Source organism: Tamandua tetradactyla, chromosome 2 (genome assembly GCF_023851605.1).
Source record: "Tamandua tetradactyla isolate mTamTet1 chromosome 2, mTamTet1.pri, whole genome shotgun sequence".
In the NCBI taxonomy this organism is placed as follows: domain Eukaryota; kingdom Metazoa; phylum Chordata; class Mammalia; order Pilosa; family Myrmecophagidae; genus Tamandua; species Tamandua tetradactyla.
The window spans coordinates 213,323,090-213,349,876 of NC_135328.1; the positions used below are offsets into that span (position 1 = coordinate 213,323,090).

Sequence of the window (26,787 nt, forward strand, 5' to 3'; positions counted from 1 at the left end):
TATATTTTTTTCAGACAAAACTGCTACCATGAAGGTTTGAAGAAAAAAATAAACTGACAGCAATGCAAATTCTAATACTAGAAAAATGTCAAGAAAGCAAACACCGGTTTCAATGAGACACGGAGCACGACAGCTCATGGAAAAAGGCCTGAAACTGTCAAAATACAAAAACCCCCCTTGTGAAGGGAAACTCATCAAGTTCAAAACATGTCTCAGTGGAACTGTGTTTTTATGCCCAAGTCAAAGTCAGACAACTGCCAGGCTCTCCAACGGTCTTAGGGAGCTTTAGGGGCGAGGGACGGAGTGGGGGACGGGGGCATATGTACAGGGAGGCAATGACCTGGCCTGAAGCTGACCACTGGACTCTTGGGTGGGCCCTGGGATAGTGGACAAAGCAGAGGAGAAGGGAGGAAGATGAGACAGAAGAGAGGCCTCTTCAAACACAGCCCCTGTTTGGGCAGGTCTCCTCAAGAACCGGTGCCCAGGTCTGGCTGTGCCCCAACAAGCCATGTGGCCTGGAGCCAGCCATCCTCCCTTCTGAGCTTCACCTCCTCCCCGTGGGGTAGAGAACACCACATAGCCTTCCCTGGGAGCCTCCAATGGAAACTCAGACAATCTATGTCCACTTTGCCCCAGGTCAAACACACAGTAGGTGCTCAACCAATGCTTATGGAATGCTGAGGAAAATCTTGAAGGGCCATCAGGGGCTGTGCAGGGCACAAGATAGCTACAGCCCCACCCCCACCCGAGGCACTCTTGACTGGATTATGGTGAGGACAGCTCCAGAAGGCTGGCTGAAAGAGCAAGGACCAGGAATGGGTTCAGAACCACCTAGAATTCTGGAAGACCAGGGATTCTTGGTACAGAAGAAGGCCCTAGACCCTGGACGGCCTATCATCCAAAAGCAGCTGGAGATTTCACGGGGCCCTGCTTCAATAATCCATTGGCCGACCCTGTTGCTTCGAGTCTGCTCTCCTCATTTTAAATAAAGGAGATGGAACCAACCAAGGTCACAACGCCTCATAAAGGGCAGTACCAGGATTCGAGCCAATCAGCCTGCCCTCCTGCCCTGTCTGCCCTGCGAGTCAATGGAAGAGAGGGAGGGAGAAAGGGGGCGAGGAGGGAACAGAGGCAGGGAAGGGAGAAGGACAGGCAAGGCATCCAGGAATGCTTGTCCTGGGGATTATCATGGAGGTAAGAATGAAAGATAAGGAGGATTGGTAAACCTTCTACCAGCATTCCACCCAAATACCACTGTCCAGGGCACCCTTCTCTCATTGCAAATGAGCCTGTAGAGAGAGAGGGGCAGCAACTTTTGGGAAGCCATACAGGGGAAGCCACAAGGTTGGGCTAGGTAAAGAAGTGAAACCTGCTGAACCCAAGCCCAGGACCCCAAACTGCTGTCTGGGTCCGTCTGGACCTCTGGACACTTACCCACAAGCTCCAGAGTGGGCTGGAAGGTCTGGGCTGTGTAGCACAGATGCAGCTCTGAAACGACACCAGAAGGAGGGCTGGAGGTGCCAGGCTTGCAGGGCAAGGGCAGAGGAGAGGCCCGGGCCAGGTGAACACAGAGCATCCCCTCCTGGATCTCCCCAGGCCCCAAGGACGCGTCCACTCACTTTGGCGAATGCCCTTCCTGCAGGCCCTCCAGTGGCACAGGAGGAAGGAGGCGGAGATGGCCACTAGCAGCAGCACCACTACCACCAAGAGGAACACAGGTCCTGGAACACAAAGGTAGCCCTGCATGCTCAGTCCTTGGCACCAGTGGCCCCGAAGTTAACCCTCACAACACTGAGCCAAGGGCCCTGGCTGCAGCCACACAGGACAGCCCAACTGCAGGCTACTTGCTCTTTCTCTTGGAACATGGAGTCCAGTGTGGCTGACAGTACTAGATTCTTTCCCAAACCAGGACAGAAAACCAGTCCTTGTATCTGATTCAGCTCTTACTCATCTGTTCCTCTCACCTGGGCCCCAGGAAGCCCATCAGGCTAAATCATTTAGAGGACAGCAAAGCATTTCTAGAGGGTGAGGAATTGAGGAGTCAAGGAGCCAGAGTGGAGATAGGATTGAGGTCCAAAAGAGCAAAGTCTGGGGGCTGGGGAGGAAGAGCAGTGGAATGAAAAGCCCCAGGCAGCTGGCAGCACTGACAGCATGTCAGTCAGGGTGGGGACGGCAGAGCAGCGAGGATGGGTAAGGTGGGCACAGCTGGGGCACAGCCACCTGCCTCCCCACTAGACCTTAAGCTCCAGTGGGCAGGCATGGGTCCACCCTGCACACACACACACACACACACACACACACACACACACTCAACAAGCGTTCCCCGAGTGAATCAATCAGCAACCCAATACCAGAGACACCATTCCTATTTACACTTTACAAACGAGGGGAAACTGAGGCTCACAAAGGTTTAATGATTCGCCCAAGGTCATTTAAGGGTAAATGGCAGAGTCAAAGCTCGATCCAGGCTACACAGTCTCCGGAGTCCATGCTCATAACCACTCTCTGGATGTATTTCTTTACAACCTAGTACTGCACTTACAAGCTTCCTGTTTTCTTTTGTCGCTCAGAAAGATCATATATCTATTACTGTTTTTTTATTTTATGTCCATTTTTCAATGTTTAAAAAGTAATATATGCCAGACATGAATGTGCATATGAATTCCTCAGGAGTTCTTGTTAAAACACAAATTCCGATTCAGGAGGTCTGGGGTGGGGGCTGATAATTTGCTTTCCTAACAAGTTCCCTAGTGGTGCTGATGCTGCCTCAGAGTCCGGGACCACCCTCTGGAGAAGCCATTCTGAGGCACTACCACCACCTAGTGACAGCTACCAGAACTGCAAGTCCTAAAATGAATGGCCCAATATTTAATTAGTGCCTGTTATTTACAGCAGCTGTCTGCAAGATGCTGTGCAACATGCAAAGTATATCCTATACTGCTTAAAACCCTGCTAACAGTCCATATCATATAGATGACAACCCTGCATGGTATATGTCATTACAAGGAGAAACCTGAAGCTCAAAGTTATTAAGCAACTAGCTCAAGGTCATACAATCATGCAACAAACATTTTCTGGATAGCAGTTATGGGCGGGCCACAGGGACAAAACTGTGAATAAAATTCCTGCTCACAAGAATTAAAGAACAGTCGCTAGCAAGTGGCAGAGCCACAGCCCCAACTGAGAAAGCTGGAAACCTGGGCGTTAGCCTGGATTCCACCCCGCCCCCACCCCCACCCCTGTGTCCACACATAATGGATGGTGCTGTCCTGGGGGGAAGCCCTTGATGTGCTAGGGCAGAATTACCTGGATCCAGAAGGGGCTTTCCCGTGGAGGAGAGAGAGATGGAAGTGCTCGTTGGGATGGCGGCATCCCCGCCCTCTCTATGCCCATTGCTGGCCTGGGAGGCCCTTTCAGTGATTGAGGTGGTGCTGCTGGGAGAGAAGCCAGAGGTACAGCTGACAACTGAGATACAGGAAGGGAAGTGCGAGTTGATGAAAAATTCCCTTTCTACAGAGACTGTGTAGACGAAGCCCAGGTCCCCAGACCATGTACCCACAGTCTCTGCCAGGCACTTTGAGGACATGACGAGTCTCCAAAATGACCTGCAGATTGGCACAGAGAAACCAGCCCGGGCCCTGCTCCCACCCCAGCCCAGCTGTACCCTGGGGGTCCCCTGGGCATAGCAGAACAGCCAATCCTGCAGTGACCTACGGAAAGAAGGGCTGGGGAGTCACCTGGTAGGCGCCTCGCTGTTCTCAGGGCTGGTGCTGCAGTCAGACCTGGTCTCCCCTGGCTCATAGGTGGTGTCCCTCTCAGCTGTACCTGTGGGATTGGCAGTGTCTTGGAACTGGTGCCAAGGAACCTGGCATCTCTGGGAAGATTAAACAGCAGGGACCGCCAGGGTGCAGGCATTGCAGGCAAGCCGACTAAGAATTGAGTCCTGACTCTGTCTCCTCCCTTCCTCTCTCTCTCCCTCCTTCCTTCCCTCCATGCCACCATTCTTTTAAGCACCTGCTAGCTGCCAGGGACCACACTAGGTGCTGGGATGCAGCAGTGAGCAAAAGGGCAAGACCTCTACCCTCAGGGGCTCACCCAACAGTGCAACAGTGCATGGCACTGTGGGGCCCCAAAATGGGGCCCTCAACCCCATCTGACCAGGAAGACATTCCTGACAAGGAGATGGTGTGATATTTGTCAGGGTAGGGGTATTCTGAGCAGAGAAGGAGGTGGCCCAGAGGTGAGCGGAGGGAGAGCACACTGGAAGAGCTGCCGGGAGCCAGGGAGGTTGGAGGTACAGCCCTGGCCTTGCCCGCCAAGTAAAAATATCTTGGTCACAGCAGCATTGTCCACGATTGTCAAAGAAGTAGAAACAACCCAATACCCATCACCTAGAAAACAGATAAAATGCTGGTTATCCGTGCAGCAGAGGAACGAGTGCTGATGACCTTCAAAGGCTCAGAAAAGAAGCCAGACAGGAAAGCCATCCGTTGTGTGATTCCACTGACATGAAATGTCCAGAAAAGGCAAATCTATAGAGACAGGAAGTAGATGACCTGCCGCCTGGGTGGGGCTGGGACAGGACTGAGGGGTGACGAGGTCTTCTAGATGGTGGTGATGGCCACCCAGCTCTACATTTACTAAAAGTCATTGACTTGCACATTTAATATTGAGTGGACTTAAGTATGTAAATTACATCTCACTGAAAATGTTTTTTTTTAATTGGGACCTTATTCCCAAAGAGTGATTTTCATCAGGAATGAAAGGGGCCAGGGTGCCTGACTGCAGGTCTGTTCTGATCCTACCTGCCTGCACCCTTGCCCTCGGCCAGGCGGCTCTGTAGCTCCTCCTGCCATGGGCGGGCATGTGTCCCTGTCCCGCTGCTGTCTGAATTTGATGGCCTGACTCACTGAGGTCTGCGGAACATGGGAGGAATGAGTGGGTCAGTTCCCGGCCGTGGCCGTGGAGGCGTTGGCACTTCCGCCGGCAGGCGTGTCCCTTCCTCACCTCTACTACCTCCAAGAAGATGCCGCTGCTCCCACAACTACAAGAAATGTTGGGGCAGACCCCAGCCCAGGCAAGGTCAGCAGCCAGGCTGACCCCCCAGACGAGCCAGTGAGAAACAGGTGCTGGAATTTTATCACATTGGGGGGGGGGGGGGGCGCGGGGCATGGGCAGGCACTAGGATTCAAACCCGGGTCTCCGGCATGGCAGGTGAGAACTCTGCCGCTGAGCCACTGTGGCCCACCCAGGTGCTGGAATTTTGATGCTGTTTGCAATGCAGGTTTTCCTCCTGCTCTGGGTGACTGGACAGATCCGTGCTTCAGAAGCTCACGATGGAGAAGCTGTTACTCATGGTCAGCCAGCTCAGGGTCATGCAACCTGAAGTCTCCTGATGTTCAAACACAGCCTCAAGGGTCACTGAGGTTATCTCATTTATGTACAAGAAAATGCCCCCTTTGTAAGTGTATAGTTTGATGAGTTTTACAAGTATGTACTTTTGTGTAACTCTAACTCCAATCAAGATCTAGAATGCTGAGTGGAGGTGGCAAATGGGAAGTCAGTGCTTCATGAGTACAGAGCTGTCTGGGGTGATGGAAAAGTTCTGGTCGTGGGTGGTGGCAATGGCAGCACAATATTGTGAGTGTGCCAACACCACTGAATTAGATACTTGAAAGTGGCTAAAATGGGATATGTTATGTTGTGTATACATTATCACAGTAAAAATTAATAAAAAACAAAGAAGATAGAACATTCCCATCATCCCCAAAAGTTCCTTAGTGTCTCTCTGCAGTCACTCCTTCCCCAGGTCCAGAGACCCAGACAACCACTCTCTGTCACTCTAAGCTAGTTTTGCCCTTCCTAGTATTTCGCATAAATGGAATCGTTGAGGGTGTGGTAGGGTACTCTTTGGTGGCTGGCTTCTTCCATTCAGCATAATGTTTTTGAGATTCATTCATGTCGCAGATATCAGTAAGTCATTCGTTTTTATTGCTGAATAGAGTCCCACTGCTTCGATGTACCACCATCCATCCATTCACCAGCTGATGGACACTTGGTTGGCTTCTGCTTAGGGGCTATGATGTAAATAACAGCTGTGAACATTCTCGTACAAGTCTTTGTGCGGACGTGTACTTTCATTTCTCTTGAATAGAGATCTAGGAGTGGGTAGGCGGGCCACTGTGGTGACCACACAAGATACCTTCCAGGCCTGCCCTGCTCTGACTCAGACACCGAACTGCAGCTAGAACCAGAACACAGGGATCCAGAGTCCCAGCCCAGCACACCCTCCACTGAACCACACTGCGTCCTGCCTGGGCCCCGGGCATTTTCCTAAAATCTTATGCTTACATGCTTTTCCCTGGGGCAGAAAAGTTTGGCCCACGTCTGAAGGAGGTCATGCCCACCTCTCCACCTCCACATTCAAATGATGTTCAAACGCGGGCTGAGGCCCCTCTTCTTTGATGTGGTTCAAAGCAAACACACACATAACTCCACACATACACCTCCCTTCTAAAAAGTTTTCACCATGTCTCACAGATTCTTCCTGAAATACTTAGAAGAGAAAGTGAAGTTAGGATTAATTTCCTTCTTGGACCGGTAGGGCCCTGCGGCCTTTGGGGGACTTCCAAACAAATGCTCTGTCCTTCCATCTGGTTACCAGACTGTTACCTAAATTAGTTGAAACCTGTAGGCCTTAAACTGTGAAGAGGATGATGAGATTTGTCACAAGTAGTTTCTATTTATATGCAAATCAGCATTTGAATTAGTATTTGAAATGCAATTGGTTTCAGTGAGAGATTACTTTGAGAAGACTGGAGGATCTCTTGTATTCAAATGCACTAACAATGAATGCCTGGTACTCCTTTGGAGAGAGCCTTCTAGCCCAGGGTCTGAGCTGCCTCTGGAACACCTGCTGGAACCCACTGTTGTCCCTCCTCTGAGCTGAGAAGATGCTCCTTGGGTGCCACCAAACCCCTCTTTATGTACCACACCCTTCCTGTAACCTTCTTCCTTCCTCCTTAGGTTAGTTTCCTCTGGAGGTGAGCAGGAGAAAGCACTGTTTAACCGCTAGTTGGTCTGCCTGTCTTCTCTAGCAAGGCCCCACTCGAAGATAACAAAAAGAAACCACCTACTTTTAGTCCCAACTTTGGAACTAAAATATATAGATTATTTATCAGACTAACATAGTTCAAACACCTAATCTTTGGGCTATTTAAAGGAGAATGGTCTCAGCATCAAGGTCAAATGGATTCTCTTTTTGTATATCCATCAACTGCTTAAAATTAGAGTAACATTTTCATCTTCATATTTGGACAGTGTCAGCTCTTTATTTTCCCTGGAGTTTCCAATCATCTTTTGTTTTCTTATTGATGAAAGAACAAGTGCTTTCACCATATCCTCAAGTTTTTCAACTCTACTAATCAGAAATTTACTGTAATCCTCTCTTTATTCCTGGAGTCCCTCTCTGTCCTGCTGTGATCTGGCCCAACTGCATTCTAGGTCAGCAGCAGAACTGTCATCCTGGAACTTCCCTTCCTTGCTATCCTGGGAAACAGTCACTGTTTTCCATATTCTATGGCTTCCTCTTTTGTTTTGTTTTTTTTCTTTCCATTTAGTTGGGTTACATCTTCAAGTAACTTCCTAGACAGGATATATGGGAAAATGTTCTTTGGACCTGTTATATCTGAAAATGTTTTTATTCTGCCTTCAAACTTGATGGTAATTTAATTGGGTAAAAAAAATCTAGGTTCAGAACTGTGGCGGTATAGCCCTTTGTAGATTACTTATTCTTGTTTGTTTGTTTTTAACCCTTCATAAATATTTAGGATCTTTTCTCGGTCCAGAAAGTTCTAAAATTCTATGAAAATATGTCTAGGTGTGGGTAATTTTCATACATCCTGCTTTGTTCTTGAGAGGTCTTTTCAAACTGAAGTCTCCATATTTTTCAGGTCAGGAAATTTTGTCTTGTATCTATTGTCCCTCCCCACAACCTTCTTTCACTTTCTATGCTATCTCTGGATTTCTGTTGGCAAGATGTTGCCCTTGTCTGCATAGATCCCCTGGGTTATTATATTTTCTTTCATATATTCCATCTCTGTGTTAGTTTGCTCTGTGTTCTAGAAGATCTTCTTAACTTTATCTTCAAGTCCTTCTATGAAACTTTTTATTTCAGCAATTACATCATTTACTTTCTGTATCAGTGTGGGTCCAAACAGGAGACAGAAACTACACAGCAATTTAAACAGGGGATGTTTAATATAAAGACTATTAAACTATTGATAAGAGAGTAACTGTAAAGATAATGTCATTGGAGAAGATGAAGTTGCAGCCCAGTGGATGGCAGAGAAACTTCCTGGATTACCCAGTTCCAGAGCTGGTCCACAGCTGGGAAATAACCCTCTTCTGAGAACTGCTGCTGGTGAGCAGGTAAGCAGAGGGAGTTGCGGTACCACTGCAGGTATGAGGCCTGGAGTACAGTGTCCACTTCAGGAGAACCAAAAGAAACAGCCCTCTGGATGCAGGAGAGCCAAGGTTGGCTGGGGCTGTACAGAGGAAGTCAGGGTGCTTCTGCTGATGTGAGGCCGGAGCGTGCCAGTGTCCGCATTGAGAGGGCCATGCCAAGGTGGTCACCAGGCCTAGGGTAGGGCTGTGAGGTTGCCAAAGGACTCCTGCTCTGGAGCACGACTAGGGCAGAGCACCACAAGACTCTGCAGCAGGAGCAAGAAAAAGCAAAATACAACTGACCAGAATTAGGAAGAGAAGCCCCCTTCTTCCCACAATGGCCCTCTAGGACCCACTACTAACAAAGCTTAACGTTATGCTCACTGTAAAATAGAAAAGCTTTGAATCCAGTCCATTATCATAGAGCAGATGCTGAAAGATGAGCTGAGAGGCAAAAGACTGATAACAAGCAAGTTTTCTATAGGCCATTCCTTATCCTCTAGTCTCTTACTGTTCCTTTTTCATAGCATCCTGTTCTTAATGGCATTCTGTAAAAACTTCTCAAATTTTTCTGTGCACACTAATTTGATTTTTTTAAGTTCTCTCATATTCCTGGATTCATCATTTCTTCATCTGTAGTAAAATTTACTGTTTGTCTATCTTGTTATATTCTTTCATATTGCTGGTTTTCCTTATATTGTTAGAAGATCTTTACCACTCATTCATATTTATTTTTTAAAAAGGACTATGCTGAATATTCCTCTAGCTGATGGGATTTATTCTGCAGGTACATTAGGATGTCATTTTCACAATGGGTATCTTCCCTGAGTAGAAAGTCTGCCTGGAAATTCTGGGCCCGTGGGTGGGGAGCATAAATTGGTAGTCTTCATTTTAGGGTAACTGAGCAGGGCTTGTTGACAGGGTGCATCCCAAATATACAAATAAAGAGGTCTTTATATCAAAGTGACAGCACCACACCAAAACTCAAGCTTTCCCTAGATTTTCCTTCAGTGTCTTTAAACAAAATGTAAATTGTTATTGCCAGAGGATAAAAACTCAAGCACTATCTGTTCAGACTGGTAAGTGACCATGCCATACCACTATTACAAATGTTTAATATACTCTGTTTTTTCCTTTGTCCCTTTTCCCTTAATAGATCTCTATTTTCAGTTCTCCACTTTACTCCTGCCCTTCATTTTACCTGCCTCCTCTGAGGCAAGAGCTTTTCTAAGGATCTTAAAATAAGTTAGCTCTCACTTCCTCTATAGTCCCTATGTAGTAAATTTGGGGTTTCCTCCTCATGGTTTCCATTGACACCACCCTTTTATCTGTTTCTACCATGCAGAAATTTGTTGAAATCTCTCATTTGCTGATGAGCCCTTTTTTTTTCATTATCAAGGGTTTCTACTTTTGCTCACTGGCAAATATCCACCATCTTAAGTTGAAATTCTAAATTCATCTATCATAAGTCAATAAAACAGACTGGCAAATAAGTAAAAATTTTAACAGTCCAAAAATTTCAGGAAGAAAAAGTTAAAAAATATCATTAAACTACAAAAAGAAAGGGGAGATGCAAACCTAAATATCCAGTGATAAAGCAATAGTTATCACGTATCTACTAGATCACTATCTACAGTGAAAATCTTTTGAAGACGATGAAAAAGTGAGAAAGTTGTGCATAATAGGTGCACAAGTTTTTCTGATATGAATATAATTAGGCTTACTAAAAGGCAAAGCAGACTAAGCAAAAATAATGTTTCTTCATAACAGTATACCAAGAAAGGCCCAGAATTGGCTGAAGCACTGTTTTCATAATAGTTATTAAGAATTCAATCTCTCAGCCCACATGTCACCTACAAATATATGGTGTTACGCTATGGTTATCTTTTATTTATAATCTTTGTGCTTTATAGTTGCCATAGTAGTAAAATTTATTTTCACAGCAGTAAAATATATTTTGAAAATAAATTAGTAAAGGGAAAATTAGTAAATTTCCCTTTACTGATTAAACTTTATTTATTTTTTTTTTTTTTATTTATTTTTTTTTTTTTAAAGACAGAGAAGGAAGGAAGGATAGAAAGAAGGAAGGAAGAAAGGGAAACATCTTTAAACATTTTCTTGTTTTATTATATTTTGTTTTGTTTGTTTGTTTTTTACATGGGCTGGGGCCGGGAATCGAACCGAGGTCCTCCGGCATAGCAGGCAAGCATTCTTGCCCGCTGAGCCACCGCGGCCCGCCTAAACTTTATTTTTTTAGAAATCATAACAAAGTAAATTTATTCTTCCCAACTATACTACCACAATGTTAACATTTTGCTACACATTTTAAGTCTATAATAAAATGCTTATAAACATTAAAAAAAAATCCTTAGAGCTTCTCACCACAATACCAAATCTGGATTTTGTTCCACTCACTAGGTCTTACTATTCAGACAATAACCAAAGCCCAAATGTGACCTGGTTAACAGCCAGGATTGGCTCTGGTGGAGATAGAAAGAGAAAAAGTAGTAGAGGGCATAGACTTCAGCCCCTTGGTTGGGGGTAGGGACTGCTTACCTGGGGGTTTGACCATCATCCCTGATGGGCAGATAGTGTAGTTGAGGCAGCGGGCACAGGAGTTGGTGGCTGATGTGGCACAGTACATGCCAGGTCGACACTCACAGACACGGGAGGAGTTCCATGTGCAGGGCCTCTTCTCCACCAGGTCATCTAAGAGACACAGAGAAGCACTATTGTAAGGATCAAGGGATGGCAAGGGGAGGGGGCTCAGAGAAGCATTTGCCTGGGGGTCATCCAACAAGAAAATAAATGCTCATTTTACTATTTCATTGGGCAGGTCTCTTGGCACACTCAAAACAATTATGCAAGGGGAAAAAAAAACAGTAAAAAGAAGCACCATATGATTCCATTTACATAAAATTCTGGAAAATGCTATTCCATAGTAACAGAAGCAGAATACTGGTTACCTGGGAAGGGGTATGGGGCCCAGGAAAGGTGGAAGGGATTATAGAGGAGCAAGAGGAAACTTTGGGGGTAGATGGATATGTCCTGTGGTGACCATTTCACAGGTGTACTCAGATGTCACAAGTATCAAGTGGTACATTTCGAATATATGCACATTACTGTATGTCAACCATCTCAATAAACTGGTTAAAAGAAAATAATCTAGGGGGAAAGGATGAGTGAGCATCAAGTAGATGAAATGAGAGTAGCTTGTCTCAATAATCGTTTAAACCTGGATGACAATTCTTAGCAACATTCCTTATTCTATTTCTGAGTATGTTTGAAATTTTCGATGATAAAAAGACCTTGTTTTTCAAAAACATAATAATAAAATGTTAGTGTTTTCATAAAAGAAAAAGTAAAAGTATAATAATGCATTTTATATGTTTAGGAATGTTTTACCTGCTGTTTTATGGGTGAAAATAGGATTATTGCCTCAAGAGACTAGATAAATGTGACTTGGTCAACAAGAACATTTCTCCAGTGGCAGGATACTCAGAAGCCCAGAACAAGAAAGACAAGGGAACATACAGTCTCTTCTTGAAAACTCTAAGAGGGAGGACTGGGGAGGAATCGGGGAGTCTAGCAGAGGGCACGAGTGAGCTCATGTGGGACAACAACAGCTCCTATCACTACTCCACTATTAACAGAACTGAGTGTGCAAGGTGACCTTCTTAGCACTCTACCCAACTGACCCAAAGCAATCCATTCCATTCCCACAATAGCTCTCTGAGATAGGACCCATCATGAGGCCATTATACAGCTCAAGAAACCGAGGCACAGAAGGGTTAAGAAACAAGCTACTAAGCAGTACGGCCAAGATCTGTACCCAAGTATGTGGGCTAAAGAGTCCCTGCTCTCAGCCCCTCCACTACGCTGCCTCTTAGAGCTTGGATTATGAGAGTTGAAGGAACTCTTGGGCCCAGCAGCAATTCCTTGTTTCTCCATCTGACATGGTTGTATTTTCCCAAAAATGGCCACGGCAATATTTCTGGTCCTATCTGCCCTTTCAGAGCCCTGACACTGCCCCACAGGAACCGTGAGCTACTTGTCTTCCTTCGAACTTAAGTGGGGTTTGTGACTGCCTGGACAAATAGAAAATAGTGGGGGAAGTTGGGGGGCTGTGTGATTTCTGAGGCTTGGCCATAAACTTCTGCTTCTCTCTCCCTCTCTGGAACCCAGCCCCAGGCTGTGAGGAAGTTCAACAAAGGCCATATGGAAAGTTCACACAGAGAAGCCCACCCAGAGAGGCCCCCCAGAGCCACGGCTGACGTCCCTCACCTGACCAGTGAGGGAACACACATCAGGTGACTCCTGCCTCCAGCCTGAGAGTGTTCCAGCTGAGGCCGCAGACATTGTGGGGCAGAGACAAGCCATCCCGCTACGGTCTGTCTGAATTCTGACCCATAGAAGTTGGGAGTACAAGGAATGGTTTGCTTCTCATCACTAAGTTTTGAGAAAACTTGCTATATAGCCTTAGCAACAAGAACGGTGACCACCAGTGACAATAAATGGCATGTTCTTTACTCTATTTGGCCTCCACAGATCCTCCGGTTCACGATGCTGCACGAGAAAAGCCCTGGACAAGGAGATGGAGTCAAATACAATCCCGCGGTGTTCTCCATGAGGGGTTGGTGCCTCTAGGTGGCCAGGGCCTTGGCAGCCTCCCCTGTGCCAGGAGGTTTCCAGGGACACCTCAGGAGGGCGAGTGGCACAGTGAGGCTGCGGTGAGGCTGGGAGAGCACACAACCAGCTGCTGCACCAGTGTCACCAGAAGTGCTAGGTGGAAGTGCACGTTAAGAGGCAGTGAGCAGGGCGCAGAGCCTGGTGACATTCAGGCCTAGGTGTGTGCTCTGGCCCTGCCCCTAGATAAGGTCCATGACCTTTGGGAAGTTCCTGACCTTTCCAAGCCTCAGATGCCTCTTCTGTAAAATAGGATAATGACAATCCCTGCTTCGTAGGATAGCTGATTAAAATTAGAGATAGATGTGGAACAGGTGGTGATAAGCGTTTCCTTGAAGGAAAGAGTGAATGATGGAGGTCCTCTGAAAACACGTCACTAACATCAAAAACCCATGAACGTGAGTAGAGGCATTGGAAGTGACAGTTTAAAAACGTGGTATGGTAAACCAAGTTTTCAGAGAACTGAGCAGCCCAAGGCCAAACACAGGGCCCCCTACTCCCAGATCCTCCATCTCCTCCAAGGGCCCCATGCTCCCTGGAAGGAGCCCCTGGAGGGAGGACAAAGCCCTTACCTCGTGAGCAGCTGACACAGGCCGTGCAGCGTCCAGCCGCATCCAGGTAGTAGTCAGGCTCGCACCGCTTCCTGCAATCGGCAGAGCCCTGCAGACACAACTGTGGAGACAGCCCTGGAAGAGGAGGCAGAGAGGCTCAGGCCAAGCCCTCCTTGGCAGAAACCTCCCACACGAGCCCCCATCTCTGAGTCCCCAACTCCACAACCAGCTCCCAGATTCTGCAGACATCAGATCAGTCCTGCCTCTCAGAGGAAGTCTGGAGGCTCCGAGAGGAAAGGAACATGTCCATGACCCACCAGAAAGCACCCACTGCGCCCCTAACTGGCCCCTGCTTCCTGCTCCCCCACCTCTGATCCATCGTTTCCACCACTGCCAGAACCCTCTCCCCAGGTTCATTACTAAGTCACTTCCTGACTCAAAACTTTCATAGCATCTTTCCCTCTGAGATCAGCAAGGACGCCCACAGTGCAGTGAAGAATTAACCTGATCCAGAGAGAGGTCTGCTCTCTGTCCTCAGCTACTGGAGGTGATCTCTGGGTCCCTAGAATGTCCTGCCTATTAATAGTGTCTTTGTTTGCTAGAGGTTTTGACCACTGGACAAGCTAACAATGTGATTTATTGTGGGGACTTTGCAACATGGGATATCAATTCCGAAATCTGGAGGAACCATAGACTAAAGTATTAGCTCAACCTCCAGGAAAGACTGGAGACTAAAGGTCAGTCATGCAGGCAGTAAGTAATTGAGCCACAATAAAATTCTGGATACCACTAGCCCGGGAGAGCTCCCCTGGTTGGCAGTGTTCCATGTGCAGTGTCACCCATGGTGACCTGGAAGAGTTAATGCCATCTGTTACTTCACAGGGAGAGGATGACCAGAAGCTTCACATCCAGACTCCTCCTGGACTCTGCCCAATACATCTCTTCCCTTGGCTGTTTTTAATAGTATAACAGCCTCCAGTGAGTTCTGCGAGTCCTTCCAGTGAATTACAGAACCCAAGGGTGGTTTGGGGGAACCCCCAAGCTTGCAGTTGGTGTCAGAAGTTGGGTACTGTGCTCCCTCTAAACTGTATACCTGCTGACTCTCTCAGGTGGCCTAAACTCTTATTATCCACTATAATAATTTCTATTCAAAATGGTACTGGAGATCCTAGACAATGCAGTAAGGCAAGAAAAAAATAAAATTACAAGGTTTGGAAAGAAAGATGTCAAGCTGTTATCATTCACAAATGGTATGATTAAGTGCACAGACAAGCCCAAAAGAATCTGCAAATACATTATTAGAATTAACAAGTGAGTTTAGCAATGTAGTTTGATATAATGCCACCATATTAGAATCAAATGACTTTCTATTACTAGGCTTAATAATATGAAATTGCTGTTTTATGTACATCAAAAGTATTGGCAATTATGCATGGTTCAAAATTGTGTCAACAATAAAGGAAAAATGAAAAATTGAAAAAGATACTATTAAAATCATCATAAAAATAGGTAACACTTAAAACTATATAAAAAATTATACAATAACTTTACACACAAAAAATATAAAATGTCATTGAGAGAATTTAAAGATGTGTTTTAGATCTAAGCATGAAAGGCACAAACAAAACTGCTCCCAGAAAAATAAAATGTATGATATCTTTGAGTCTTAAGTGGAGGAAGGACTTCCAAAGCAGAATACAGAAAACACTAGTCATAAAGGAAAAGACTGCTCATTTGGCTATATCAAAATTAAGAACATGTCCCATCAAAAGACACCATAAAGGCAATGAGCAGACAAACCATGGGGCAGGGGGTTGGGGGAGAAGATATCTTCAATATATCTACAAAGTGTTTTAATTCAGAGTTGTTGTTTTTTTAATACCACAATTAAATTTTTTAAAAGTCTAAGATAAATGAAAATAAACACACAAAGACTTCGTAGAGAATCATTCATAATAGTCTAATAAGTTGAAACAACCCAAACATCCATTAACTTGTAAACGGCTAAACAAAATGTGGTGTCACTACACAACAGAAAGCTGTCAGTAATAAAAAGGAATGAATGAAGGACCTCAATCTTTCGCCATGGGAACTAGGAGGGTATCAAGTTAACACCTCCAGGAGTCAGACATGCTCAGGGCTAATAAAAGCCCCCCAAATGCTTCATTTCTTTCACCTGAGTTTGGGGCAGCCTCAGGGTGGGTGGCAGCTGACAGAGCTGAGAAGCTGAACCCCAAAGAGAAGAAACCTGAACCCAAGAGAACTGATGCCAGCAACAAGGTTAAGAAGGGAAACCTCAGGGCCAAACATCCAAGTAGGGGAAGCACGTGCTGCAGCCCAAACCCCACTGCAGTTAGAGGAATTAACAGATATTCCCATTCTGTAACATATTCCAGAAAGTTCATTTTCAAGACAAAGTATTCAGTAGCAAAATCCAAGACGGAAAAGAAAAAGGAGGGGAAGAGGTTCCTATTACTGTCACAAAGCCAATGAGTGGTGACGAGAATGGAGGTACCCAATCTGCAAAATGCCCAGATATTAACCTGCTACAGATGTAATGCCAAAGCTAAAAGCCCTCAGTCAGCGAGTGAGGCAACTGTGGGCCTCCCTCCCTCCATTCTGCTCACGCTCACTGGTACCCCAGAGGCCAGGGGGTCCTCCTGGAGCAGCTGAACAGTGGTCCTCAACCCACTTCTATACAGACTATCCGAAATGACACCAGAAGGCTGTCACTGCCACCACCACCAAAATTATCAGTGGTGTGAAGATCCCCAAATAGCTCGCTGATTCTTACTCCAGGAAGATGCTGCGTAAGCCCAGACAGCAAGGAGGTGGGATCCTTAACACAGAGAAAGAGAAACGTGAACTCCCAGAGCAGCGAAAGGCTAACCTGAGCACTATCCACTCACAACTCAGGCCCACAAGCAGAGCTGTTCCTCAGCTCCAAGGCCACCTGCCTCCTGTGTTCTCTCTCACACACAATGGAGCTTGGCTTTGCCACTTGTGTTCTCAACTGCCTGGAAAGAACTCTAACTATTGAGAACTGAGATATTTAAAAAAAAAAAAGGAGAAAACTTCTGATACACGTTACAACATGGATGAATCTTGAAAATGTTATACTAAGTGAAGGAAGCCAGGCACAAAAGTCCACATATTATATGATCCCATTTATATAAAATGCCCAGAAAAGGCTAATCTATAGAACAGACAGCAGGTTAGAACAGGCCGAGGTCTCCTGGGTCAAAAGGCATCAGGTCTGCTGGGGCTGTGGAAATATTCTAAAACTGGATTACAGTGGTGGCTGCACAGCCCTGCAAATTTATTTAAAAATCACTGAATTAATTCTATCTTAGTAAAGCTTAAAAAAAAAACAATAGAGAAATGAACAAAAGACGAGCAGACACTTCACAAAAGAGGATATTTAAATGGCCAATATACAAATGAAAATGGGCCCAGGTAAACCAAGGAGACCTTGAGCATGAAAGCTCATAGCAGCCTTATTTGTAATAACTAAAATCCAAAAATAACTCAGGTGACCAAAAGAGAAGAGTGGATGGATATAGGATTGAAATGAGTAAACTACAAATACATGCAAAAGAAATGAATTTTACAAACATAACACTGAACAAAAGAATTCAAATCCAAAATAACACACACTGTATGATTCTGTTCATATAAAGCTTAAAAGCAAGCAGAACAAAACTAGAAATGGATGCAAACTTAGGTGGAATGAGTAAAAAGAAAATAGGGAACTGACTTCCCCAAAAGTCATAATGGTTATCAGGTTAGGGTGGGGAGTTGTGGTGGTTGGGAGAGGGCACAAGGGAACCTCTGGGGAAGGGGGCTTGGGTGACAGTTACACAATGTTCACTTCATGATAATTCGTTGGCTTGTGTATTTTTTGTGTAGTCCTTGCCCCACTGTTTTCTGTATCATCTTTGTTGTAAGTCAAGGGCTCATCTATGTGTCAATATGATTCAGGACTCTATATTTCACAATTTACAAGTTAAAAAAAAGCATTTGTTTTCAAAATGCTACTGAACCCACCAACCACAGCTCAACCAGAAGCCCTTCTCCCACTTTAAGACAAACACAAAACTCTTGACAATGGACTCCCAGTGCCTGCACCCCAGTCATGCTGACCCGGCCCAGTTCACTGGCGTCTAGTGTCCTTCTCACCACTGGATTTCCCTCCTGCTGTTCCCCTGCCTGAAACCACCCCCATTTCCTCCCTCCATCCCCCCTCCCCTGCCTCTTCCTAGTTCATGCCTACCCATTCCTTACAGTTAGGCTCAAACACCTCTCTCTGACCCAATCAGGCCCCCTTTCCTGGAATTCTTTCTCCTTCCTTCTGCCTTCTTCCCTTAACACAGTTATGATTTTGTACTACCTTAAACTGTGTCCATGTCCAACGAGTGTCTCACTTGCTTTGTTGTAAGCCCCTCTGGGAGCATAGCAGAGGCCAATGCATCCCAGCACCTCCTGCAGTGCCTGGTACACAGCAGGTGCTCAAAAATGTCAAATGAACAAGTCCTTCCATCGGCTACCTCTGGCCCTCATTGCTTTCAGCCCTAGGAGAGCATATCTCAAGACCTTCTTCTCTCCCCACTGGGAAAAGACCACAGCTCACTGCCATCTACCTCATCTAGTACCACACACAGGCCACCCACCCACCAGAGACTGCCATCCTGGGAGACAACCCACAGGAGAAATTACCTGGACCTGGACTGGGCTCCTCCACAGAAGAGGGAGAGCTAGGAGCCCTCACAGATTGAGAAGCATCTTCTGGGGTGAGGGTGGTATCCTCTCCTGGAAGCATGGTCCCGGTACCAAAGGTTGCTGGGGAGGTCAGGGTGGATGAGGCCTGGGGGATGGAGGTGCTGGGGAAGAAGCCAGAAATGAGGCTGACCATTTTTCCAATGGGGTCAGAAGGTCCGTACTAAGGGATCACACTTTCTGTAGAAAAAAGTCTGCAGACCCTCTGCCCAGGGCCTACTATAAGCTCCTAGGAAGCAGGGCTGTGTTGCTAGACCTTCAGGGTCTCCCATGGCACTCAGATCAAGAGTTGAGCATATGGTGGGGCCTCAGATGACTTGTGGGCTTGGCAGAGAGGAAAGGTGGAGTCCTGGTACTCTGGGCCAGAGCCCACCAGTGCCCCCCACGCAGTTTTGCTCTGGGTATCTTCTGGATCAAGGACAGCCCCATTTGAGGATTAGCTGCAGAAGAACGGAAGGGAGAGGGCCTGGGAGTCACCTGGCAGATGCCCTGCAGTCTTCTGGGTTGCTGCTGCAATCAGGGGTCCCCTGGGGTGGCAGCTCACAAGTCGTGTCCCTCTGTGCTGTGCCTGCAGGAAAATGATGATGTCTTCAGAATTGGTATCAAGGAGGCCGAGGTCTCCAGGAACAGACCTTATACCACTACACACCAGAGTCACCAATGAGGTACATGGATATTGAAGGCCTTCTCGTACTTGGGCTGCCAGGCCCTCGTTCAGGGTAAAACAGCCTGATTTTTCATAAAGAATTACGCTCCCTAATCCCAGTTTCTATGGTTAGGGACTGGGACTGCCTGTCCCCTCATCCCAGGGGTAGCCATAGTAATCAGGCTGGAGCAGTTAATCCATCCCAGTCCTCTGGCCATGATGGGTTGGTTGAAGGATGAGCACATGACCCATGTCACAAATATCAGGTGCAATTGCAAGGTTGGGTTTTTGATTGTTGAAAATGCAGGAAGGGGAGGTTGTCTTTCCACTGTGGTTCATAGGATGTAAGCCTGGGGTTGCTTATAGGAATCTTACAGACTATCCAACAAAGAAGGAAATAGAGACAAGAGACTGGAAAAGACAGAGCCCCTGGATCCAACCATACCTGAAGCTACTCAGAGGTGTTTCCAGACATTTCAGTTACTTGTGCCAAAAAATTTGGAATTTTGTTACTTGAAATCCAAAAAGTTCTGAAGAATGCCAATGAAAGCAGAATGGAGAAGAAAACACACAGGTTTTCCATCACACAGACCTGGGCCTGCATGCCACCACCACTATTTGCCAGCTGGTCCAGACAAGTCACCCTCTAAGTCTCAATTTCCTCCTTTATAAAGTGGATTTAATAACACACTTGTCACAAAATAACAAAAATGATGTGTCTACCACACTGTGTGGCATATAATAAAGGCTCACTAAATATCATGTCCTTTTCCCCACCTGAACATGCATCCCATCATTTAAAAGATGCCACACTTGTGCTAGATTACGATCTGAAGGTTCCAGGGGAAAAGCACTCAAACAATGCTGACTTCTCTGTGGATGTGAAGTGGGGGAGCGAAGAGAGTTGGACTTGACGTTCCAATCCTGTCTCTACCATTTCCTACTTTCTCTGGACCGCAATGTCCTCTTTGTAAAATGGGGCTAATATAACTTGCCTTATGGAGTTTTGACAATTTCAAAAGAGAAAGCCTGTGAAAGCACTTAGCCTGGGGGTTAGCTGAGAGCTCAATCTAAAGCAGAAACTATTTTCCATTTACAGTTGGGGAAACTGAGGCCCTGAGAGCTTCTCTGTGGGACAGTCCACACGGGAATACAGAAATTAAGGACCATTTGGAAACCAAAGGTTGGAGCGCTTCTTAGAACAGAAATATGATGTGGGTCACATATGTAGTTCTAAATTTAAAATTTTTTTTAACTTAAATTTTTTTCTAGTAGCCGCAGGTAAAATTAATTTTAATAATCTATTTACTTAACCAAGTACTTCCAAAACATTATCATGTCAAAATACATGTAATAAATATAAAATATTAACGAGATATTTGACACTTTTTTTCCATACTAGGTCTTTGAAATCCAGTGCACATGTGACACAGCACATCTCAACGGACAAGTCATGTTTTAGGTTCTCTGGAGCCACAGAGGGCAAGTGATGCCGCACGGCACTAAGGGCTGGGAGGAGAGGCCTCTGGCGCCACCATGTGGCAGCCACAGGAACACTGACCAGAGGGCCCCGCTGGCTAGAAGCCGGTCCACACTCCCTGGGTGTAACCACTAAACTCAAGGCTATTTTTTACAAAGATGGCAGAGTTTTTAGCTACCAAGGCCTTCTAGCTGCACCTCCTCAATTTATGGATGGGGATACCGAGGCCCAGAGAGGGCATGTCCCCACAAGTGCCCCACAAAAAGCCAGGTGCCCGATGCCCAGTCCAGAGCGTGTTCCACACACCCCCCTGCCCCACTTGGGAATGGAGGGCTTCACGTGTCCCTTAGCAAAGCATTTTTCTGGGTCCCAAAGGGGACTCTGACCAGAGATGAAGAGACCCCCAACATCTACCCCAGTTCTGATCCCCATGTCAGGTGCCCCCACATTCATTCAACAAATATCTACTGAGGGTATGTTACGTGCCCAGCATTTGATGGGGCTGTCATGGCAAGCTCGATGAGTATGGGCTCTGCCATGTGGAGCTCACAGCCTAAGGAGAGGCAAGCACTGATCCCACAAGGATTGAGATGCAGGTAAACTACACGAAGCACCATTGTGAAGTGCAGGCACCATCAGATGTGTGACGGCGAGGAGAGGTCAGGGAGGCCCCCTTAGAAGAAGGGACACTGTAGGAGTTATCTAAGTGGTGTCCCAGACAGAAGGAACAGCATGTGCAAAAGGCCTGGTGGAAGGAAGAAGCATGGCACACTTCTGGAAGCAAAAGAGCAGCCTGGCTGGACCACAGAAAGGGGATGGGGGGTAAGGTGCTGAATGCTGAGGCCAGGGAGGAAGGCAGGATACGCGCTTGAGATGTCCACCTCCAGGAAGATGGAATTGATGTACTTTTCTCTCTTCTCCCATTAAGTACAATTAAAAACTGGGGACATTATGGAACAGACATAAGACCCTGAAATGGTGAGAAAAAGAAACAGACCAAGGCCTTCGGGACCTCAGGAATGACACAGAGTTGGGGAGGGGTCCCCAGATTTTCTCTTTGTTTCATAGACCCCAGACTTGAAGTTGATGATGCCAGTACCCAGAATTGCCAAAGGGCACAAACCAAAAATATCCCAACAAAGACCTGTTCTCTCTAGCCAAACGACCGTGTCCTTATCATAGGCGTAACGGGAAAACCAAAGTGTTGTAGGCAGGGTGTGTGTGTGTGTGTGTGCGCGTGTGGATGAGACAAATGCATGGTCAGACTTGTTATTTTGCTCTGGCTGCCGTCAGGGGAAGGGATGGGAGGAACAGGGCAGGGGGTGTGTGGGATGTGGGATGAAGGGAGAGACATTAGGAGACAAAATCGATGGGACCGGTGTGTGGGCTGGTTGTGGAGAGAAGACAGGGAGAGACAGGAGGGAAGGGAACAGTGAAGAAGAGGGCCACTTTCACTACTAGAGTGGGGGGACTGCTGGTCATCGGGTTTGTGCAGCAGGAGATGGGGCTTCAGAAGAGGGCCAGGTTAAGGGGGTGAGGTCATGGGCTTGGTTGAGGCACTTCTCTTCCCAGTGGACATGTGGCTCCCTCTGATTCCCCCATCTTGCCCCCTCTCCATGCACCCACTGTGGCTATAGGAGTCTCTTCTGGACTGTGGTCCAAAATCCACCCACATCCCCTGCCCTCCTTCTGAAAGATGTTTTCCAGGAGCCCAGACAGAATCTACAGCCTCGGAGGAAGGTGAGGCCCTGCTGCTCAGCTGCTGGCACCTTTTCCCCTTACCTTCTCTGGCCATGCACTCCCTTTACACTGTCAGAAAACCCAAAGCCCAGAATGGGTAAGAGTTCTTAGCCTTGAGCCTAGTGCCCACTCTCTCGGCACTTCTAACTCCCACAGCCTAAATTCTGATATGGGTAAACCAGCCCCAGTGTTTCTGGGAACTCCCAGGACAGAGGCTTGAGGCTTCCTTCTTGTTTACTGGGCATCAGAGAACTTCTGCTCTGAGGCTCAAACCAATCCAAGACCTTCTCCAGCCAGACCTGATCCTCAGGCCACCAGGGTTTCTTTGAGCCTGGAATTGGAGTGTGGGGAAAGGTAGCAGACGACTCTGGGGGGCTGATGTTTCCAAGGGTTTGTGAATGTACATGCAATCTGTCCAACAGGAATGAGGAAGTGGGAGGTCAGAACTCATTTTCTGGGTTGGGTCTAGGGAATGATAGAACAGCTGGCACAGATCTTGGTCCCAGGCTGCAGGCAGGGACTGCTTACCCTGGAGTTTAAGAATCTCCCCTGCTGGGCAGATGGAGTGGTTTGAGCAGCGGGCGCAGGAGTTTGTGGCTGATGTGGTACAGAACATACCAGGTCGACATTCACAGATGCGAGTGGAGTTCCATGAGCAGGGCCTCGTTTCCACCAGGTCATCTAAGAGACAAAGAGTCAGCTCACAGAGAATCAAGACAGGGCCTGGGAAGGATGTCCGAGAACCTCCAAAGGCAGTTCAGCATGTGAGAGAAGAGGCTGCTGCGGCCTGTTGGTGGGACATGCTCAGCTCTTCTTTGCAGAGTGTTCCCGACATGAGGGTAAGATGGCAGGCAAGACCCTTGATATCAGCTCCACCTTCCACCCTACAAAATACTTGATGAGCACAAAAATGATATTACAAATAAATGAGTAACCCAGTTAAAACATGGGCAAGAAACCACTATCCTTGAAGAAGGCTATAATAATAAAAAAGAAAGAAAAGAAAATAGCAGCCAGATGGTTCCTCAAAAGTTAAACACAGCTTCCACATGACCCAGCAATTATGGTCCTAGACCCAAGAGAACTGAAGACTGAAATATATCATGCAGAAACTTATAAATAAATGCTCGAACCAACATTATTCATAATAGCCCCAAAATGAAAACAACCCAAATGCCATCAACTGATGAATGGTGAAACAAAATATGTTTTATCCATACACTGGGGATGTTTGTTCTATTCATACAGTGGAAAATTACTTAGCTATATAAAGAAGTATTGAAACATGCTTCGACAAGGATAACTGTGAAGAACTCATGTTGCATGAAATAAGTCAGACACAGAACGACAGATAAAATTTCCAGACTAGGCAAATCCATAGAGACAGAAAGTAGATTAGTGGCTGCAGGGGATGGGGGTAGGGGAGAATTAGGACCTAAGGGGATACTTTTTAGGGAAATGGAATGTGAGTAAACTAAAAACCACTGAATTATACATTTCTAAATGGTTAAAATGGCAAATGCTTTATTATGTGAATTTTATCTAAAAAAAATCACTAGTTTAAAAACAGCTAATTAATTCATAACTTCCCTGGAAAATATAAAGGGCATCCTTGGGAAACCAGAAATGATGAAAACTCTCTGAAATATGGAAGGTAGATAGGATCCGATGGACAAAGGAAACCACAGCCAAAAGGTACACAGCCAAAAAAATACACAATGCTGAAGAAGGTGGCAGAGTCCCCAGGGTGCTCCAGTCTCCTAACGTTACACGGCAGGGACAGCAGTGGTCCCAGGGAAGTGATATGGAGTGCCACAGGAGCAGCCAGGTGACCAGCATCCCCATACTCCTCATCAGAGCAGGTACTGGGAGAAGTGGGCACACCTGGAAGTGGGAGAAGCTACAGACACAGCTCCCAGAGGCATCGGCTAGGATGTGCACAGAAGTCACCAAACACCAACGGAAATGTCAGAGGGGCCCCACGCTCAAAAAGAACCAATGCTCAAGGAAGCAGATAAAAGAGAAAATAGAACAAGCCTTCAGAATTCGTATAATGCACATCCTCAGAGATGCAAAAAAATGAAAAATCAAAAACTATCACGAATCTAAATAAGTTAGAATGTACAAGGGGGAAAGATCCATTTTATATAGGGTTATTTATAGAAAAAATAAATGAATGAACAAATATATAAATATACATATTTTTTAAAAAAAGGAAATTGCAGCTATAAAAAGCATAACATTATGGGGGGTGCAAAGATAGCTCAGCAGTACAATTCTTGCCTGCCATGCAGGAGACCCGAGTTTGATTCCTGGCCCATGCATTTCCGAAACAAACAAACAAACAAACAAAAATTCAACAAATGGTGCTGTAATAAGGGGATACTCATGTGGAAAAAGAATACAGCATACAAAAACAAAACAAAACAATGTTCTGTGATTACCGATCCTGGGTCACATGGCCTCAGAGAAAGACTACATTTCCCAGCCTCACTTGCAGCTGGTGTGAGTTCATGTGACCATCCTCGGGCCAATGGGATGTGACCAAACATTGCAAAAGAGTCTCCCAGGCCTGCCCATCAAACCATCTCTGGAGGCTCCTGACTCTCTCCTCCTTGCTGTTATGACCCTGATGTAGTCCTTAATGAACCCCGGAAGATGACTGAGGAAACAGTAAAATGCAAAGAATTCTCAAAAACCTGGAAAGACTGAAGTCATATAAATGAGAGTAGTGAGAAGACATCCCGGAAAAATTCAAGTAAAAACGCTCAGAAGAGCAGTCCCTACCTAATCATAGGTCATGCCAGAGGCAGGAAAGACTGCCTGGATGGACCTGCTACCTTCCAGGGAGCTGTGCCAAGCTGCAGGAAAGAGGAAAGATCACAGGAGTGGGGTACACCCCTTTCTTACTGTCATAAGATCTGATAAAGATCATCTGACAGCAGTTCAGAGGAGAAAACAGAACAAACCCTGTCCTCCAGAAAGGTTTACTGCCATCTCTAGACGAATTCTGCCTCCCTCCCCAGACCCTCAGGCTCCTAAAATGAGTTTTAAAATAACAGCCTCCAACTGAAGCTATGAACTGAGAAGATAAACTAGAGCTCAAAGAGTGGGGACATGTCAAGAAGTCACTCACCTGTATCAGGGAAAAAAAGAAGTAAGAGAGAGCTCCTGCTCCTGATAAACCTCAGCAAGAAGAAAAGAAATAGCAAGGCAACTCTGCAAACATATGATAGCAGGAAAGAAGGGCAGAAGAAAAGAGAGAAGACAAGAAAAAGAAAGAGAAAGAAAAAAAGAAAGGAACATTGTTCCCAAAAGACAAAGAACCCCCTCTAAGGAAACAGATGTAATTCCAGGGGTACTGAACACTTAAGGAACTCAGTAAGAATATACAGTCAATAAAGGAAGAGCTCAAAGAAAAGATGATCAAATGAAAGGATGAGATAGGAAAGAAGAATGCAGAGCTAAAAGAAACAAACTGAGAAGTACGTCACCATTATTAGAAACCTAATAAATAAAGTCCCAGTGCCCTGAGGTCTGGTGTTACCTGAGAGATGAGAAAAATAAGAGACCTGGCATAAAATTTAAGTAATGGAGAAAAGATTGAGAAAATACCAACAGATGCAAAATAAAGAAACAAAGATTTTAATGCAATTAAAGAAGATAGTAGATAAGGCGAATAGGTAAAGATAAGCCAACATAAGAACAACTGAGGTCCAAGAAGTTGAGATTACAACAAATACTATATCTATTGGGCAGAGATCAAATCCACAGCAATTTCTCCGAAATGAAGGAAGAACTAAATCTATAGATAGAAAAGACATACCAGGTATCATGAAACACTGTTTTTAAATAACTAATATCAAGGCATATTTCGATTAAGTTATTGAACCTCAAGGATAAAGAACGAAATATTCTGGCAGTCACCTTATGAAGGGGTAAAAAGAAGACTGATTGCACACCCCACTACAGCAACATTCAATATAAAAAGAAAAGAACTAATGCCTACACAGTTCTAGAGGAAATCTGTTCCAAGCATAATATATTTGCTTACTTTGTATTTAAAGTATAAAGGCACAGACAAAATTCTCAAATAGGAAAGAACTCAGGGAATACTGAAAGATGAGCCCTTCTTAAAAAATCCACGGCAGTGAAATCTAGCCGACTGCAGTGGTTTGAAGCTGCGTACACCAGAAAAACATGTTTTAAATCTAATCCATTTCTGTGGGTGCAAACCCATCGTATGTTGGACCTACATCAGTTAAGACATGGCCCACTTCATTCAGGATGGGCCTTAATCCTAGTACCAGAGTCCTTTATGAATGGAATGAATACAGAGGGAGAGAAAGAATGGGAGAAAGAGCCACAGAAGCAAGAACCAGAAAGCAAAGAAACTTGGAAGAGAAGAAGGGAGAGACCAGACGATCAAGAAGTCAGAAAATCAAGGAAGATCCTTGACGCGA

At 45.8% G+C, this 26,787-nt stretch overlaps 1 protein-coding gene and 1 long non-coding RNA gene across 11 annotated transcripts in view; one reads left to right on the forward strand and one right to left on the reverse strand.

Moving 5' to 3' along the window:
- TNFRSF8 (TNF receptor superfamily member 8) overlaps positions 1–26,787 on the reverse strand; it is a 54,740-nt gene that overhangs the window by 16,012 nt on the left and 11,941 nt on the right. For 7 of the 8 annotated variants that reach the window (XM_077151266.1, XM_077151259.1, XM_077151260.1 and 4 more), the window contains 9 exons: positions 22,853–23,005; positions 18,936–19,026; positions 18,399–18,562; positions 13,704–13,817; positions 11,002–11,154; positions 3,738–3,825; positions 3,307–3,434; positions 1,620–1,721; positions 1,435–1,488 (listed from right to left, as the gene is read on the reverse strand). In XM_077151266.1, coding sequence (XP_077007381.1) covers positions 1,435–1,488; positions 1,620–1,721; positions 3,307–3,434; positions 3,738–3,825; positions 11,002–11,154; positions 13,704–13,817; positions 18,399–18,562; positions 18,936–19,026; positions 22,853–22,940 — 982 coding nt within the window. In that variant the 5' untranslated portion in view covers positions 22,941–23,005. The remainder of the gene's footprint in view (positions 1–1,434; positions 1,489–1,619; positions 1,722–3,306; positions 3,435–3,737; positions 3,826–11,001; positions 11,155–13,703; positions 13,818–18,398; positions 18,563–18,935; positions 19,027–22,852; positions 23,006–26,787) is intronic. The other variant, XM_077151265.1, reaches the window with a different exon arrangement.
- LOC143674908 (uncharacterized) lies at positions 1,050–13,244 on the forward strand. Of its 3 annotated transcripts, none has more exons than XR_013171277.1 (3): positions 1,050–1,194; positions 1,643–1,734; positions 12,631–13,244. It is a non-coding gene; the product is annotated as an uncharacterized LOC143674908 (long non-coding RNA). The 3 variants fall into 3 exon arrangements; XR_013171279.1 differs by lacking the exon at positions 12,631–13,244 and adding an exon at positions 3,804–3,959 and having other exon boundaries at positions 1,597–1,734; XR_013171278.1 differs by lacking the exon at positions 12,631–13,244 and adding an exon at positions 3,804–3,959.